General features: G+C 44.2%; 1 protein-coding gene across 1 annotated transcript in view; it reads right to left on the reverse strand.

The window, feature by feature from the left end:
• LOC135563129 (piezo-type mechanosensitive ion channel component 2-like) overlaps positions 1-20,051 on the reverse strand; it is a 396,954-nt gene that overhangs the window by 225,034 nt on the left and 151,869 nt on the right. Inside the window, 11 exon segments of the mRNA XM_065006107.1 lie at positions 2,946-3,090; positions 5,912-6,103; positions 6,200-6,319; positions 6,416-6,481; positions 6,577-6,642; positions 6,739-6,804; positions 6,902-6,967; positions 7,118-7,237; positions 7,334-7,499; positions 11,581-11,794; positions 12,303-12,567. Coding sequence (XP_064862179.1) covers positions 2,946-3,090; positions 5,912-6,103; positions 6,200-6,319; positions 6,416-6,481; positions 6,577-6,642; positions 6,739-6,804; positions 6,902-6,967; positions 7,118-7,237; positions 7,334-7,499; positions 11,581-11,794; positions 12,303-12,567 — 1,486 coding nt within the window.

Consider the following 20,051-nt stretch of genomic DNA (forward strand, 5'->3'; position numbering starts at 1 on the left):
TAGTACAGAATATACAGGGTGATTTAGTACAGTATATACAGGGTGATATAGTACAGTATATACAGGAGATATAGTACAGTATATACAGGAGATATAGTACAGTATATACAGGGTGATATAGTACAGTATATACAGGGTGATATAGTACAGTATATACAGGGTTACATAGTACAGTATATACAGGAGATATAGGGGGATATATTACAGTATATACAGGGTGATATAGTATAGTATATACAGGTTGATATAATACAGTATATACAGGGTGATATAGTACAGTATATACAGGGTGATATAGTACAGAATATACAGGGTGATTTAGTACAGTATATACAGGGTGATATAGTACAGTATATACAGGAGATATAGTACAGTATATACAGGAGATATAGTACAGTATATACAGGGTGATATAGTACAGTATATACAGGGTGATATAGTACAGTATATACAGGGTTACATAGTACAGTATATACAGGAGATATAGTACAGTATATACAGGGTGATATAATACAGTATATACAGGGTGATTGTGCTGCCATACATAACATACAGGGTTTGTAGTACAGTATATACAGGAGATATAGGGGTGATATAGTACAGTATATACAGGGTGATATAGTACAGAATATACAGGGTGATTTAGTACAGTATATACAGGGTGATATAGTACAGTATATACAGGAGATATAGTACAGTATATACAGGAGATATAGTACAGTATATACAGGGTATAGTACATTATATAGTACAGTATATACAGGGTGATATAGTACAGTATATACAGGGTTACATAGTACAGTATATACAGGAGATATAGGGGTGATATAGTACAGTATATACAGGGTGATACAATACAGTATATACAGGGTGATTGTGCATAGTACATATAGACATAACATACAGGGTTTGTAGTATATACAGGGTGATATACAGTATATACAGATATAGGGGTGATATAGTACAGTATATACAGGGTGATATAGTACAGTATATACAGGGTGATATAGTACAGTATATACAGGAGATATAGTACAGTATATACAGGGTGATATAGTACAGTATATACAGGTGATATATAGTACAGTATATACAGGGTGATATAGTACAGGATATACAGGGTGATATAGTACAGTATATACAGGGTGATATAGTACAGTATATACAGAAGATATAGTACAGTATATACAGGGTGACATAGTACAGAAAATACAGGGTGATGTAGTACAGTATATACAGGATGATATAGTACATTATATACAGGAGATACAGGGTGATATAGTACAGTATATATAGGGTTATGTAGTACAGTATATACAGGAGATATAGGGGTGATATAGTACAGTATATACAGGAGATATAGGGGTGATATAGTACAGTATATACAGGATGATATAGTACAGTATATACAGAAGATATAGACAGTATATACCGGGTGACATAGTATAGACAGGGTGATATAATACAGTATATACAGGAGATATAGGGGTGATATAGTACAGTATATACAGGGTGATATAGTACAGTATATACAGGAGATATAGGGGTGATATAGTACAGTATATACAGGGTGATATAGTACAGTATATACAGGAGATATAGGGGTGATATAGTACAGTATATACAGGGTGATATAGTACAGTATATACAGGGTGATATAGTACAGAATATACAGGGTGATATAGTACAGTATATACAGGGTGATATAGTACAGTATATACAGGAGATATAGGGGGATATATTACAGTATATACAGGGTGATATAGTATAGTATATACAGGGTGATGTAGTACAGTATATACAGGATGATATAGTACAGTATATACAGGAGATACAGGGTGATATAGTACAGTATATATAGGGTTATGTAGTACAGTATATACAGGAGATATAGGGGTGATATAGTACAGTATATACAGGGTGATATAGTACAGTATATACAGAAGATATAGTACAGTATATACCGGGTGACATAGTACAGTATAGACAGGGTGATATAATACAGTACATACAGGGTGATATAGTACAGTATATACAGGGTGATATAGTACAGAATATACAGGGTGATGTAGTACAGTATATACAGGATGATATAGTACAGTATATACAGGAGATACACAGTGATATAGTACAGTATATATAGGGTTATGTAGTACAGTATATACAGGAGATATAGGGTGATATAGTACAGTATATATAGGGTTATGTAGTACAGTCTATACAGGGTGATATATTACAGTATATACAGGGTGATATAGTACAGTATATACAGGAGATACAGGGTGATATAGTACAGTATATACAGGGTGAGGTAGTACAGTATATACAGGGTGATATATTACAGTATATACAGGGTGATATAGTACAGTATATACAGGGTGATATAGTACAGAATATACAGGGTGATGTAGTACAGGATATATAGGGTAATATAGTACAGTATATACAGGATATATAGAGTGATATAGTACAGTATATACAGGTTGATATAGTACAGTATATACAGGGTGATATAGTACAGAATATACAGGGTGATTTAGTACAGTATATACAGGGTGATATAGTACAGTATATACAGGGTGATATAGTACAGGATGATATAGTACAGGATATACAGGGTGATATAGTACAGTATATACAGGGTGATATAGTACAGTATATACAGGGTGATATAGTACAGGATATACAGGGTGATATAGTACAGGATATACAGGGTGATATAGTACAGGATATATCGGAGAAAAGTGGGCATCCCAAATGGCAAATCTATTCCCAATATAATGCAGTACTTTTGACCAGGCCTCAGTTTACAAAAAAAATGTCCTCCTTGCAGAAATAACATTTTTTTTTTTTTATTACAATAAATTGTGCTGCCGATTATAATTTCACTCGTCCCATCTACTTGTATATTCAACATGTTACAGTGGTTTTCCCAGTGTTTGTACAGTACAACTCACCTGTCATGTTATTGATTTGGTCCATTTCATACTGTGGGGTGGAGTACAGGTCCTGACGGACCGGTCCATTTTCCACTGAGTCTAGGGTGGAGATGTAGTCAAAAGACGTCTCCTTGGACTTTGCAACCAACCCCTGTGGAACAATACAGCCACAATATGGACTATGGTTAGAGCCCAGAGGTTTTTATTGTCATGTGAACATTCATATGCATCATAGGCTGCGGTCCTCTGTAGCTCGGTTTGTAGAGCATGGTCCTCTGTAGCTCAGTTTGTAGAGCATGGTCCTCTGTAGCTCGGTTTGTAGAGCATGGTCCTCTGTAGCTCAGTTTGTAGAGCATGGTCCTCTGTAGCTCAGTTTGTAGAGCATGGTCCTCTGTAGCTCAGTTTGTAGAGCATGGTCCTCTGTAGCTCAGTTTGTAGAGCATGGTCCTCTGTCCTCCTCTGTAGCTCATGGTCCTTGTAGTTTGTAGAGCATGGTCCTCTGTAGCTCAGTTTGTAGAGCATGGTCCTCTGTAGCTCAGTTTGTAGAGCATGGTCCTCTGTAGCTCAGTTTGTAGAGCATGGTCCTCTGTAGCTCAGTTTGTAGAGCATGGTCCTCTGTAGCTCGGTTTGTAGAGCATGGTCCTCTGTAGCTCAGTTTGTAGAGCATGGTCCTCTGTAGCTCAGTTTGTAGAGCATGGTCCTCTGTAGCTCAGTTTGTAGAGCATGGTCCTCTGTAGCTCGGTTTGTAGAGCATGGTCCTCTGTAGCTCAGTTTGTAGAGCATGGTCCTCTGTAGCTCGGTTTGTAGAGCATGGTCCTCTGTAGCTCAGTTTGTAGAGCATGGTCCTCTGTAGCTCGGTTTGTAGAGCATGGTCCTCTGTAGCTCAGTTTCCTCTGTAGAGCATGGTCCTCTGTAGCTCAGTTTGTAGAGCATGGTCCTCTGTAGCTCAGTTTGTAGAGCATGGTCCTCTGTAGCCTCGGTTTGTAGAGCATGGTCCTCTGTAGCTCGGTTTGTAGAGCATGGTCCTCTGTAGCTCAGTTTGTAGAGCATGGTCCTCTGTAGCTCAGTTTGTAGAGCATGGTCCTCTGTAGCTCAGTTTGTAGAGCATGGTCCTCTGTAGCTCGGTTTGTAGAGCATGGTCCTCTGTAGCTCGGTTTGTAGAGCATGGTCCTCTGTAGCTCAGTTTGTAGAGCATGGTCCTCTGTAGCTCAGTTTGTAGAGCATGGTCCTCTGTAGCTCGGTTTGTAGAGCATGGTCCTCTGTAGCTGGTCGGTTTGTAGAGCATGGTCCTCTGTAGCTCAGTTTGTAGAGCATGGTCCTCTGTAGCTCAGTTTGTAGAGCATGGTCCTCTGTAGCTCGGTTTGTAGAGCATGGTCCTCTGTTTGTAGCTCGGTTTGTAGAGCATGGTCCTCTGTAGCTCAGTTTGTAGAGCATGGTCCTCTGTAGCTCAGTTTGTAGAGCATGGTCCTCTGTAGCTCGGTTTGTAGAGCATGGTCCTCTGTAGCTCGGTTTGTAGAGCATGGTCCTCTGTAGCTCAGTTTGTAGAGCATGGCGCTTGCCACAACAGGATAGTGGGTTTGATTCCAGGGACCACCCATATGTAAAAAAATAAATAATAATAAATTAAAAGTACGCACGCATGATGGTAAATCGCTTTGAATCAAAGCCTCTGCTAAATGGCCTATACTATATATCACACACTAAAGTATGTGGACACCCCTTCAAATTAGTGGATTCGGCTACTTCAGCCACATCCGTTGCTGACAGGTGTTTAAAATCGTGAACACAGACATGCGATCTCCATAGACAAACATTGGCAGTAGAATGGCCTTACTACTGAAGAGCTCAGTGACTTTCAACGTGGCACCGTCATAGGATGCCACCTTTCCAACCAGTCAGATTGTCATATGTCTGCCCCGCTAGAGCTCCCCTGGTCAACTGTAAGTGCTCTAATTGTGAAGTGGTAGGCTACACAAGCTCACAGAACAAATTCTGAAGTGCTGAAGTGTGTAAAAATAGTCTGTCCTCGGTTGCAACACTCACTACTGAGTTCCAAACTCAGTGCAATAGAGATTGCATCATCTGTGGATCTATTGGGGCGGTATTCAAATTGGAGTGGATCTAGGGTTTCTGGGATGATGGTGTTGATGTGAGCCATGACCAGCCTTTCAATGCATTTCATCGCTACAGACGTGAGTGCCATGGGTCTGTAGTCATTTAGGCAGGTTATGGTGGTCTGGTTGAAACATGTTGGTATTACAGACTTAGTCAGAGACAGGTTGAAAATGTCAGTGAAGACACTTGACAGTTGATCAGCGTATGCTCGGAGTACACATCCTGGTAATCCGTCTGGCCCTGCGGCTTTGTGAATGTTGACCTGTTTAAAGGTCTTACTCACATCGGCTACGGAGAGCGTGATCACACAGTCTTCCAGAACAGCTGGTGCTCTCATGCATGTTTCAGTGTTGCTTGCCTCGAGAATAGAAGTAGAATACAATAGAAGTAGTTTCGCTCGTCTGGTAGGCTCGTGTCACTGGGCAGCTCGCGGCTGTGCTTCCCTTTGTAGTCTGTAATGGTTTGCAAAGCCCTGCCACATCCGACAAGCAAAAGAGCTGGTGTAGTACAATTCAATCTTAGTCCTGTATTGATGCCTGTTTGATGGTTCGTCGGAGGGCATAGTGGGATTTCTTATAAGTGTCCGGGTTAGAGTCCCACTCCTTGAAAGTGGCAGGATGTTACCTACCTCTATAGGTTCCTGAAGCCAGAGGTGTACGATGATGGATGAGATCTCAAACAGACTGGAGGGAGAGGAAGGGGGAGAGAGAAAGGTACCTACCTCTATGGGTTCTTTCTCAATGTTGTTACATACCTCTATGGGTTGTAATTTCTATGTTGTTACATACCTCTATGGGTTGTATCTCTACGCCGTTACCTACCCTGTCTATGGGTTGTATCTCTATGCTGTTACCTACCCTCTCTATGGGTAGTATCTCTATGTCGATACCTATCCTGTCTATGGGTTGTATCTCTATGTTGTTACCTACCTCTATAGGTTCCTGGAGCCAGATGAGTATGAGAGATACCAGGGAGTTACATACCTCTATAGGTTCCTGGAGCCAGAGGCGTATGAGAGATACCAGGGTGTTACCTACCTCTATAGATTCCTGGAGCCAGAGGAGTATGAGAGATACCAGGGAGTTACCTACCTCTATAGGTTCCTGGAGCCAGAGGCGTATGAGAGATACCAGGGTGTTACCTACCTCTATAGGTTTCTGGAGCCAGAGGCGTATGAGAGATACCAGGGCGTTACCTACCTCTATAGGTTCCTGGAGCCAGAGGCGTATGAGAGATACCAGGGTGTTACCTACCTCTATAGGTTCCTGGAGCCAGAGGAGTATGAGAGATACCAGGGAGTTACCTACCTCTATAGGTTCCTGGAGCCAGAGGAGTATGAGAGATACCAGGGTGTTACCTACCTCTATAGGTTCCTGGAGCCAGAGGTGTATGGGAGATACCAGGGTGTTACCTACCTCTATAGGTTCCTGGAGCCAGAGGAGTATGAGAGATACCAGGGTGTTACCTACCTCTATAGGTTCCTGGAGCCAGAGGAGTATGAGAGTGGCCAGGGTGTACCTACCTCTATAGGTTCCTGGAGCCAGAGGAGTATGAGAGTGGCCAGGGTGTTACCTACCTCTATAGGTTCCTGGAGCCAGAGGAGTATGAGAGATACCAGGGAGTTACCTACCTCTATAGGTTCCTGGAGCCAGAGGAGTATGAGAGATACCAGGGTGTTACCTACCTCTATAGGTTCCTGGAGCCAGAGGAGTATGAGAGATACCAGGGTGTTGCCTACCTCTATAGGTTCCTGGAGCCAGAGGAGTATGAGAGATACCAGGGAGTTACCTACCTCTATAGGTTCCTGGAGCCAGAGGAGTATGAGAGATACCAGGGTGTTTACCTACCTCTATAGGTTCCTGGAGCCAGAGGAGTATGAGAGATACCAGGGAGTTACCTACCTCTATAGGTTCCTGGAGCCAGAGGAGTATGAGAGATACCAAGTGTTACCTACCTCTATAGGTTCCTGGAGCCAGAGGAGTATGAGAGATACCAGGGAGTTACCTACCTCTATAGGTTCCTGGAGCCAGAGGAGTATGAGAGATACCAGGGTGTTTACCTACCTCTATAGGTTCCTGGAGCCAGAGGCGTATGAGAGTGGCCAGGGTGTTACCTACCTCTATAGGTTCCTGGAGCCAGAGGCGTATGAGAGATACCAGGGTGTTACCTACCTCTATAGGTTCCTGGAGCCAGAGGAGTATGAGAGTGGCCAGGGTGTTACCTACCTCTATAGGTTCCTGGAGCCAGAGGAGTATGAGAGATACCAGGGTGTTACCTACCTCTATAGGTTCCTGGAGCCAGAGGCGTATGAGAGTGGCCAGGGTGTAGTACAGCAGCAGCAGCATAATGGGGTTAACAAAGTGGTGCCAGGCCAGATCAGGGTTAACTATCATCCTCCACGTGGAGGAGCAGTCAGTCTGGATGATGGATGAGATGCCGAACAGACTGGAGGGAGAGCGAGAGGGAGAGGGGAGAAGGAGAGGGAGAGAGAGAGAGAGGGGGAGGGGATAAGGAGAGGGAAAGGGAGAGGGAGAGGGAGAAGGAGAAGGGAGAGGGAGAGGGAGCGGGAGAGGGAGGGGGAGGGGGAGGGAGAGGGAGGTAGAGGGAGAGAGCGAGAGACAGAGAGACATATTATTGAACTTGCAGCACCTCGATATATAAAAGTTACATACATTTGCAGTATAGTTGAGGCAATTTTAAATGCACATTTTGTTTGTAAAGACTAAAAGTGACAGAAAATGTTACAGCACTGTGGCTCTTTTTTGTTTCTTTTTTTCTTTTTATTTCACCTTTATTTAACCAGGTAGGCCAGTTGAGAACACCTTTATTTAACCAGGTAGGCCAGTTGAGAACACCTTTATTTAACCAGGTATGCCAGTTGAGAACACCTTTATTTAACCAGGTAGGCCAGTTGAGAACACCTTTATTTAACCAGGTAGGCCAGTTGAGAACACCTTTATTTAACCAGGTAGGCCAGTTGAGAACACCTTTATTTAACCAGGTAGGCCAGTTGAGAACACCTTTATTTAACCAGGTAGGCCAGTTGAGAACACCTTTATTTTTAACCAGGTAGGCCAGTTGAGAACACCTTTATTTTTAACCAGGTAGGCCAGTTGAGAACACCTTTATTTAACCAGGTAAGCCAGTTGAGAACACCTTTATTTAACCAGGTAGGCCAGTTGAGAACACCTTTATTTAACCAGGTATGCCAGTTGAGAACACCTTTATTTAACCAGGTAGGCCAGTTGAGAACACCTTTATTTAACCAGGTAGGCCAGTTGAGAACACCTTTATTTAACCAGGTAGGCCAGTTGAGAACACCTTTATTTAACCAGGTAGGCCAGTTGAGAACACCTTTATTTAACCAGGTAGGCCAGTTGAGAACACCTTTATTTAACCAGGTAGGCCAGTTGAGAACACCTTTATTTAACCAGGTAGGCCAGTTGAGAACACCTTTATTTAACCAGGTAGGCCAGTTGAGAACACCGTTATTTAACCAGGTAGGCCAGTTGAGAACACCTTTATTTAACCAGGTAGGCCAGTTGAGAACACCTTTATTTAACCAGGTAGACTAGTTGAGAACACCTTTATTTAACCAGGTAGGCCAGTTGAGAACAAGTCTCATTTACAACTGCGACCTGACCAAGATAAAGCATAGCAGTGCGACACAAACAACACAGAGTTACACATGGAATAAACAAACATACAGTCAATAATACAATAGAGAAAAAAAGTACATATACAATGTGAGCAAATGAGGTAAGATAAGCGAGGTAAAGGCAAATAAAAGGCCATGGTGGCGAAGTAAATACAATATAGCAAGAAAACACAGAGTGATAGATGTGCAGAACATGAATGTGCAAGTAGAGAGACGGGCGCAAAGGAGCAAGATAAATAAATAACAGCATGGGGATGAGGTAGTTGGATGGGCTATTTTAAGATGGGCTATGTACAGGTGCAGTGATCTGTGAGCTGCTCTGCTGCTTAAAGCTAGTGAGGGAGATATGGGTCTCCAGCTTCAGTGATTTTTTGCAATTCGTTCCAGTCATTGTCAGTAGAGAACTGGAAGGAGAGGCGGCCAAATCAGGAATTGGCTTTGGGGGTGACCAGTGAAATATACCAGCCAACGAGAGCATACAGGTCGCAGCGGTGGGTAGTATATGGGGCTTTGGTGACAAAACAGATGGCACTGTGATAGACTGCATCCAAATAGCTGAGTAGAGTGTTGGAGGCTAATTTGTAAATGACATCGCAAAGTCAAGGATCTGCAGGATAGTCAGTTGTACGAGGGTGTGTGGCTGCATGAGTGAAGGAGGCTTTGTTGTGAAATAGGAAGCAGATTCTAGATTTAATTTTGGATTGGAGATGCTCAATGTGAGTCTGAAAGGAGAGTTTACAGTCTAACCAAACACCTTGGTATTTGTAGTTGTCCACATATTCTAAGTCAATACTGTCCAGAGTAGTGATGCTAGTCAGGCGGGCGGGTGCGGGCGGCAATCGGTTGAAGAGCATGCATTTAGTTTTACTTGCATTTAAGAGCAGTTGGAGGCCACGGAAGGAGAGTTGTATGGCATTGAAGCTCGTTTGGAGGTTAATTAACAGTGTCCAAAGAAGGTATCACGAATGGTGTCGTCTGCGTAGAGGTGGATCAGAGAATCACCAGCAGCAAGAGCGACATCATTGATGTATACAGAGAAAAGAGTCGGCCCGAGATTTGAACCCTGCGGCACCCCCATAGAGACTGCCAGAGGTCTGGACAACAGGCCCTCCAATTTGACACACTGAACTCTATCAGAGAAGTAGTTGGTGAACCAGGCGAGGAAGTCATTTGAGAAACCAAGGCTCTTGAGTCAAAATGTGAATGTCGAAAGCCTTGGCCAGGTCGATGAATACAGCTGCACAGTATTGTCTCTTATCGATGGCGGTTATGATATCGTTTAGGACCTTGAGTGTGGCTGAGGTGCATCCATGACCAGCTCGGAAACCAGACTGCATAGCGGAGAAAGTACGGTGGGATTCAAAATGGTCGGTGACCTGTTTCTTAACTTGGCTTTCGAAGAACTTAGAAAGGCAGGGTAGGATAGATATAGGCCTGTACGAAAGAGGGTTTGAACAGGCTAGTAATAGGAGTTGCAACAATTTCGGGAGATCATTTTAGAACGAGAGGGTCCAGATTGTCTAGACCAGCTGATTTGTAGGGGCCCAGATTTTGCAGCTCTTTCAGAACATCAGCTTTCTGGATTTGGGTAAAGGTGAAATGGGGAGGCTTGGGCAAGTTGCTATGGGGGATGCAGGGCTGTTGACCAGGGTAGGGGTGGCCAGGTGGAAAGTTTCCTAGCCTCGGTGCAGTGGGCAGCTGGGAGGAGGTGCTCTTATTCTCCATGGACTTTACAGTGTCCCAGAACTTTTGGGAGTTTGTGCTGCAGGATGCAAATTTCTGTTTGAAAAAGCTAGCCTTTGCTTTACTAACTGCCTGTGTATATTGCGTCCTGACTTCCCTGAAAAGTTGCATATCGCGGGAGCTATTTGATGCTAATGCCGTACGCCACAGGATGTTTTTGTGCTGGTCAAGGGCAGTCAGGTCTGGAGTGAACCACGGGCTATATCTGTTCCTGGTTCTACATTTTTTTGAATGGGGCATGCTTATTTAAGATGGAGAGGAAAGCACTTTTAAAGAATAACCAGGCATCCTCTACTGACGGGATGAGGTCAATATCCTTCCAGGATACCCGGGCTAGGTCGATTAGAAAGGCCTGCTCGCTGAAGTGTTCTAGGGAGCGTTTGACAGTGATGAGGGGTGGTCGTTTGACCGCAAACCCATTACGGACGCAAGCAATGAGGCAGTGATCGCTGAGATCCTGGTTGAAGACAGCAGAGATGTATTTGGAGGGCAGGTTGGTTAGGACAATATCTATGAGGGTGCCTGTTTTTACCTGGTAGGTTCATTGATAATTTAGGTAGCATTGCTAACCATCCAAGGTGGTGCTAATGCTATAGGTAGCGTTGCTAACCATCCAAGGTGATGCTAATGCTATAGGTAGCGTTGCTAACCATCCAAGGTGATGCTAATGCTATAGGTAGCGTTGCTAACCATCCAAGGTGGTGCTAATGCTATAGGTAGCGTTGCTAACCATCCAAGGTGGTGCTAATGCTATAGGTAGCGTTGCTAACCATCCAAGGTGGTGCTAATGCTATAGGTAGCGTTGCTAATCATCCAAGGTGGTGCTAATGCTATAGGTAGTGTTGCTAACCATCCAAGGTGATGCTAATGCTATAGGTAGCGTTGCTAACCATCCAAGGTGGTGCTAATGCTATTGGTAGCGTTGCTAACCATCCAAGGTGATGCTAATGCTATAGGTAGCGTTGCTAACCATCCAAGGTGATGCACCCTAAAGTCATAGTAGCAACTGAAGATCTGTCATCAAACAGAGTTTGAACCATGGCAGCCTGGGTACATGTAGAGCAACTCACCTAATGCAGTAATTTAAAAATAAATTAATAAATAAAGTTCTTTCCAGTATCTAACCTGATGTAGCTGTCCTCTGGAGGGATGAACTCGTGGAAGAACTGAAACTGATAGAGGTAGAGGACGACCAGGTGTCCAGCGCTGAATATGGCCATGAGGACACACATACAGCTGAAGATGAGGGTGTCGAAGGTCCGACAGAACGACCACCACGTACACAGGAACAGGAACACGAAGAAATAGACCGCAGACGTCAGGGAGGGCAGCGTGATACCTTAAAAATACACATACATTTATAAATCAATCAACCAATCAATAAGTAGACTGCCGAGTTCAGGGAGGGCAGAATTATACCTTAAAAATACACATACATTTATAAATCAATCAACCAATCAATAAGTAGACTGCCGACGTCAGGGAGGGCAGAATTATACCTTAAAAATACACATACATTTATAAATCAATTCATCAATCAATCAACCAATCAATAAGTAGACTGCCGAGTTCAGGGGGGGGCAGCATGATACCTGGTGGAAAAATAATAAGCATTCAGATAAGAAATATGACCAGAAGTGTATTTACAGCAAGCTACACTGTGGGTGAGATGTGAGCATTCAGATATATAACAGAGAAGACCAGAAGTTTTTCCTGACCACGTGACCTGACTAAGAAAATCTCTGGGCCCTATTTTCACTATTTAAGAAATGCAATAGCACTCATAAAGAAGGGTTTGTACACAGTAAGATAGTTGGAGGCTGATTCTACCACTGAAAGACACTGACCTGTTAGCCCTAGTAGTATGGTGACCACCACTTTCCCTGCGGTGGTGATCAGATTCCCAATGATCTCCTTCACTTTGGACGCCACGGCAGCGACGCAACCCAGAATCTTCATCTTGGTGCTCTCCTCTTCCTCTTCTTCCTCCTCCTCTTCCTCCTCATCTTCCTCCTCCTCCATTTCTTCCTCCTCTTCTCCAGCCTCGTACCCAGCCTCAAAGTTTTCATCCAACAGGACATTGTCATCAAGGCTAAGATCTTCCTCTTCCACCTGGTTGGTAGACAGAGAGTTCAAAGTTCACTGACAGTGTGCCGAAACGATTCAAAGCCAATCCTGGCTTTGATGGATACATACGTGTCCTGCAAAAACCAGCATCTGGTTCTAGACACACTGCGGTGCCCAGGCTTTTATTTTGTATTTCTTTCAACATTTCAGTATATAAAGAAAGGGATGGCCAAACCTCCTCATGAAAAACTATCAGTTAGAGGTGGCCAAACCTCCTCATGAATAACTACTGGTTAGAGGAGGCCAAACCTCCTCATGAATAACTACTAGTTAGAGGTGGCCAAACCTCCTCATGAATAACTACTAGTTACAGGTGGCCAAACCTCCTCATGAATAACTACTAGTTAGAGGTGGCCAAACCGACTCATGAATAACTACTAGTTAGAGGAGGCCAAACCTCCTCATGAATAACTACTAGTTAGAGGAGGCCAAACCTCCCCATGGAGAACAACTAGTTCGAAGTGGCCAAACTTCCTCATGAATAACTACTAGTTAGAGGTGGCCAAACCTCCTCATGGAGAACTACTAGTTAGAGGAGGCCAAACCCCCTCATGGAGAACTACTAGTTAGAGGTGGCCAAACCTCCTCATGAATAACTACTAGTTAGAGGTGGCCAAACCTCCTCATGGAGAACTACTAGTTAGAGGTGGCCAAACCTCCTCATGGAGAACTACTAGTTAGAGGTGGCCAAACCTCCTCATGAATAACTACTAGTTAGAGGAGGCCAAACCTCCTCATAGAGAACTACTGGTTAGAGGTGGACAAACCTCCTCATGAATAACTAGCTAGAGGTGGCCAAACCTCCTCATGAATAACTAGCTAGAGGTGGCCAAACCTCCTCATGAATAACTAGCTAGAGGTGGCCAAACCTACTCATGAATAACTACTAGTTAGAGGAGGCCAAACCTCCTCATAGAGACCTACTAGTTAGAGGTGGCCAAACCTCCTCATGGAGAACTACTAGTTACAGGAGGCCAAACCTCGTCATAGAGTACTACTAGTTAGAGGTGGCCAAACTTCCTCATGGAGAACTACTAGTTAGAGGTGGCCAAACCTCCTCATGGAGAACTACTAGTTAGAGGTGGCCAAACTTCCTCATGAATAACTACTAGTTAGAGGAGGCCAAACCCCCACATGGAGAACTACTAGTTAGAGGTGGCCAAACCTCCTCATGAATAACTACTAGTTAGAGGTGGCCAAACCTCCTCATGGAGAACTACTAGTTAGAGGTGGCCAAACCTCCTCATGGAGAACTACTAGTTAGAGGAGGCCAAACCCCCTCATGAATAACTACTAGTTAGAGGTGGCCAAACCTACTCATGAATAACTACTAGTTAGAGGTGGCCAAACTTCCTCATGAATAACTACTAGTTAGAGGTGGCGAAACCTACTCATGAATAACTACTAGTTAGAGGAGGCCAAACCCCCACATGGAGAACTACTAGTTAGAGGTGGCCAAACCTCCTCATGAATAACTACTAGTTAGAGGTGGCCAAACCTCCTCATGGAGAACTACTAGTTAGAGGTGGCCAAACCTCCTCATGGAGAACTACTAGTTAGAGGTGGCCAAACTTCCTCATGAATAACTACTAGTTAGAGGTGGCCAAACCTACTCATGAATAACTACTAGTTAGAGGTGGCCAAACCTCCTCATGGACAACTACTAGTTAGAGGTGGCCAAACTTCCTCATGAATAACTACTAGTTAGATGTGGCCAAACCTACTCATGAATAACTACTAGTTAGAGGTGGCCAAACCTCCTCATGAACAACTACTAGTTAGAGGAGGCCAAACCCCCTCATGGAGAACTACTAGTTAGAGGTGGCCAAACCTCCTCATGGAGAACTACTAGTTAGAGGTAGCCAAACCTCCTCATGGAGAACTACTAGTTAGAGGTGGCCAAACTTCCTCATGAATAACTACTAGTTAGAGGTGGCCAAACCTACTCATGAATAACTACTAGTTAGAGGTGGCCAAACCTCTGTCTGGGATGGAAAGGTAGACCTACTCTGTCTGGGGTGGAAAGGTAGGTCTACTCTGTCTGGGGTGGAAAGGTAGACCTGCTCTGTCTAGGGTGGAAAGGTAGGTCCTACTCTGTCTGGGGTGGAAAGGTAGGCCCTACTCTGTCTGGGGTGAAAAGGTAGGTCTACTCTGTCTGGGGTGGAAAGGTAGACCCTACTCTGTCTGGGGTGGAAAGGTAGGTCTACTCTGTCTGGGGTGGAAGTGTAGACCTACTCTGTCTGGGGTGGAAAGGTAGGCCTACTCTGTCTGGGGTGGAAAGGTAGACCCTACTCTGTCTGGGGTGGAAAGGTAGGTCCTACTCTGTCTGGGGTGGAAAGGTAGGTCCTACTCTGTCTGGGGTGGAAAGGTAGACCTACTCTGTCTGGGGTGGAAAGGTAGGTCTACTCTGTCTGGGGTGGAAAGGTAGACCTGCACTGTCTGGGGTGGAAAGGTAAACCTACTCTGTCTGGGGTGGAAAGGTAGACCTACTCTGTCTGGGGTGGAAAGGTAGACCTACTCTGTCTGGGGTGGAAAGGTAGACCTACTCTGTCTGGGGTGGAAAGGTAGGCCTACTCTGTCTGGGGTGGAAAGGTAGGTCTACTCTGTCTGGGGTGGAAAGGTAGGCCCTACTCTGTCTGGGGTGGAACGGTAGGTCTACTCTGCCTGGGGTGGAAAGGTAGGTCCTACTCTGTCTGGGGTGGAAAGGTAGGTCCTACTCTGTCTGGGGTGGAAAGGTAGGTCTACTCTGCCTGGGGTGGAAAGGTAGGTCCTACTCTGTCTGGGGTGGAAAGGTAGACCCTACTCTGTCTGGGGTGGAAATGTAGGTCTACTCTGTCTGGGGTGGAAAGGTAGACCCTACTCTGTCTGGGGTGGAAAGGTAGGGCCTACTCTGTCTGGGGTGGAAAGGTAGGTCCTACTCTGTCTGGGGTGGAAAGGTAGGTCCTACTCTGTCTGGGGTGGAAAGGTAGGTCTACTCTGCCTGGGGTGGAAAGGTAGGTCCTACTCTGTCTGGGGTGGAAAGGTAGGTCTACTCTGTCTGGGGTGGAAAGGTAGGTCCTACTCTGTCTGGGGTGGAAAGGTAGGTCCTACTCTGTCTGGGGTGGAAAGGTAGGTCCTACTCTGTCTGGGGTGGAAAGGTAGGCCTACTCTGTCTGGGGTGGAAAGGTAGGTCCTACTCTGTCTGGGGTGGAAAGGTAGGTCTACTCTGTCTGGGGTGGAAAGGTAGGTCTACTCTGTCTGGGGTGGAAAGGTAGGCCCTACTCTGTAGGACTAACTTTTGAAAATACTCAGCTTCCTGATTAAGTCTCCGATTTAACAAGACACACTGATTTGGCATTGGAAAAATATGACGAGATGAACACAGGCCCATCTCTTTGTCAATTCTTAGCCTGTCATTTCTGTAATTTGTGTGGTATAAAAAAAATATTGAAATGACGTAGAATTGTATAAAATATTTGATAGATTCATGCAATGCTTTTACTATGAAGGAGATATAGGATGATAGATTCATGGAATACTTTTACTATGAAGGAGATATAGGATGATAGATTAATGGAATACATTTACTATGAAGGAGATATAGCATGATAGATTCATGCAATGCTTTTACGATGAAGGAGATATTTCCACCCCTTGTCCACGGTGGTCTGTGAACCCGCAACCTTCTGGCCCCCAGCAGCCCTGTGCTCTATCAAAATGCCTGCGTTGCCATGTAACGCTGACAGGACGAAGAACCGTTTCTAAAACTTCATATCTAAGGCTCTGGTCTGCCCAAGAAGTGAGAGGAAACGGTAGACATGTTCCCTACTATCCGTTTTATGTTTTAATTATTATTGTGTGTATAGGGGAGGGTCACTTGTGTTCTCGGAGGGTTTAGGTTAAATATATTTTGCTGAAGGGAGGGCTATACATTTTCCTTTCAGAGAGGTCTGATTTTCTCTATGTAACCCTCATTATAAATAACATTTAACCCCTTAGTGTGTGGCACATTGAGTTTGTCGCTAGAGCTATCCATGGTTCTGAAACATGCCTGAATGGTTCTGAAATATGCCTGAATGGTTCTGAAACATGACTGAATGGTTCTGAACCACGAATAAATGGTTCTGAAACACGCCTGAATGGTTCTGAAACATGACTGAATGGTTCTGAAACACGACTGAATGGTTCTGAACCACGCCTGAATGGTTCTGAAACATGACTGAATGGTTCTGAAACACGACTGAATGGTTCTGAACCACGCCTGAATGGTTCTGAAACATGACTGAATGGTTCTGAAACACGACTAAATGGTTCTGAAACATGACTGAATGGTTCTGAAACACGACTGAATGGTTCTGAAACATGTCTGAATGGTTCTGAAACACGACTGAATGGTTCTGAAACACGACTGAATGGTTCTGAAACACGACTGAATGGTTCTGAAACACGACTGGATGGTTCTGAAACATGGCTGAATGGTTCTGAAACACGACATTTGAGGACACTGGCCTGTGTAGGGTGTCGTCTTTTGGATGGGAAGTTAAAACGGGTGTCCTGACTCTCTGAGGGCATTCAAAATCCCATGATCCTTATTGTAAGACTAGGGCGGGGGGGTCACCCGGTGTCCTAACTCTCTGAGGGCATTCAAAATCCCATGGTGCTTATTGCAAGACTAGGGCAGGGGGGTCGCCTGGGTGTCCTGACTCTCTGAGGGCATTCAAAATCCCATGGTGCTTATTGCAAGACTAGGGCGGGGGGGGTCGCCCGGGTGTCCTGACTCTCTGATGGCATTCAAAATCACATGGCGCTTATTGTAAGACTAGGTGGGGGGGGGGGGGGGGGGTTCGGCATGTGTCATGGCCACATTCCATCACGGTCACCTAATCATCAGCGTCACCTGGTAGCTGATGGGTGATGAGCGTTCTGGCACAAAAATGGTCTGTTTGCATCACTGAGATGAGGGTGCTACATAATGATGGTGGTGATGATTTCCCCCCTACTATGTAAAGCACTTTGAGTAACTCAGTTGGTACAAAAGCGCAATATAAATTCAATAAATTATTATGTATTATTATTATTATTTGTACACGATCACATACACTACATACAGTACCAGTCACAATGTTGGATATAACTACTCATTCAAGGGTTTTTCTACATACGTGTCTATGTAGAATAATACTGAAGACTTCAAAACTACGAAATAGCACATATGGAATCATGTAGTAACCCAAAAAGTGTTAAACAAATCAAAATATATTTTAGAATATATTTCACCTGAAGAAGTCGCATTGATACCGAAACTTTGGTGATTTACCCAAAAAATTACTGGGAATTTATATATAGAGTGACTCTCTTTATTTTTTATTGCTTATAGATTCTTCAAAGTAGATACTCTTTGCCTTGATGGCAGCTTTGCCCACTCTTGGAATTCTCTCAACCAGCTTAACCTGGAATGCTTTTCCAACAGTCTTGAAGGAGTTCCCACATATGCTGAGCACTTGTTGGCTGCTTTTCCTTCACTCTGAGGTTCAACTCATCCAAAACCATCTCAATTGGGTTGAGGTCTGGTGATTGTGGAGGCCAGGTCATCTGATGCATTCCATTACTCTCCTTCTTGGTCAAATAGCCCTTACACAGCCTAGTGGTGTGTTGGGTCATTGTCCTGTTGAAAAACAAATGATAGTCCCTCTAAGCCCAAACTAGATGGGATGGTGTATTGCTGGAAAATGCTGTGGTAGCCATGCTAGTTGTGTGGCTTGAATTCTAAATAAATCACTGACAGTGTCACCAGCAAAGCACCATCACACCTCCTCCTCCATGCTTCACAGTGGGAACCACACATGCGGAGATCATTCGTTCACCTAATCTGCGTTTCACAAAGACACAGCGGTTGGAACCAAAAATCTCAAATTTGGACTCATCAGACCAATGGACAGATTTCCACCCGTCTAATTTCCATTGCTCGTGTTTCTTGGTCAAACCAAGTCTCTTCTTATTATTGGTGTTCTTTAGTCATGGTTTCTTTACAGCAATTTTACCATGAAGGCCTGATTCACACCGTCTCCTCTGAACAGTTGATGTTAAGATGTGTCTGTTTCTTGAACTCTGTGAAGCATTTATTTGGGCTGCAATTTATGAGGTTGATAACTCTTATGAACTTATCCTCTGCAGCAGAGGTAACTCTGGGTCTTCCTTTCCTGTGGCGGTCCTCATGAGAGACAGTTTCATCATAGCGCTTGATAGTTTTTGCGACCAATCTACTTTGCTGCTAGCTGTTTGTAATGGTTTGTCTGCTGAGAGAGCTTGGTTTGCTTTCGCTGTAAAGCTTTTTTTGAAATCTGACAGATTAACAACAAGCTAAGCTGTATTTTGGTATATTGCACTTGTGATTTCATGAAAATTTAATATTTTTAGTAATTTAATTTGAATTTGGCGCTCTGGAATTCAGCGGATGTTGACGAAAATGATGTGGACACCCTTTCAAATGAGTGGATTCAGCTATTTTAGTCACACCCATTACTGACAGATGTATACAATCAAACACACAGCCATGCAATCTCCATAGACAAACACTGGCAGTAGAATGGCCTTGCTGAAGAGCTCAGTGACTTCCAACGTGGCACCGTCATAGGATGCCTCCTTTCCAACAAGTCAGTTTGTCAAATTTCTGCTCTACTAGAGCTGCCCCGGTCAACTGTAAGTGCTGTTATTGGGAAGTGGAAATGTCTAGGAGTAATAATGGCTCAGCCACAAAGTGGTAGCAAGTTCACAGAATGGGGTCGCCGAGTGCTGAAGCTCGTAGCACTGTTCATCGGGAGCTTCATGAAATGGTTTTCCATGGCCGAGCAGCCACACAAAAGCCTAAGATCACCAGGCGCAATGCCAAGCGTTGACTGTTGTGAGTTGTGTAAAGCTCTTGGACTCTGGAGCAGTGGAAACGCGTTCTCCGGAAAGATGAATCACACTTCACCATCTGGCAGTCCGAGGAACAAATCTGGTCTAGAGTCTATTCTACAGTGCCATCTGAGTGAGGTTTTAATTATATCAGAGCAATAAAGAGAGGTGGGTAGATACCAGGGAAGGGGCTTTATGCCAGGGGGCAGCCTTCCAACAAATTATGTTGTCAGTGTTTATGAGAGAGTTTGAAGCTGGGTCGCTATTGATGAGAAAGATTTTTTTTTAAATAGAAGCATGGAGGCCTGGAGAGAGAGAGAGAGAGGGAGAGAGAGAGAGAGAGAGAGAGAGAGACATAGTTATAGAGGGAGGGAGAGAGAGAGAGACATAGTTATAGAGAGAGAGAGAGAGAGAGAGAGAGAGAGAGGAGAGAGAGAGAGAGAGAGAGACATAGTTATAGAGGGAGGGAGAGAGAGAGACAGAGAGAGAGAGAGAGAGAGAGAGAGAGAGACCAGTGGGAGAGAGAGAGAGGAGAGACAGAGAGAGAGAAAGAGAGAGAGAGAGAGAGAGAGAGAGTATGATGAACCAGACAA

Source organism: Oncorhynchus nerka, linkage group LG20 (assembly GCF_034236695.1).
Source record: "Oncorhynchus nerka isolate Pitt River linkage group LG20, Oner_Uvic_2.0, whole genome shotgun sequence".
Lineage (NCBI taxonomy): Eukaryota > Metazoa > Chordata > Actinopteri > Salmoniformes > Salmonidae > Oncorhynchus > Oncorhynchus nerka.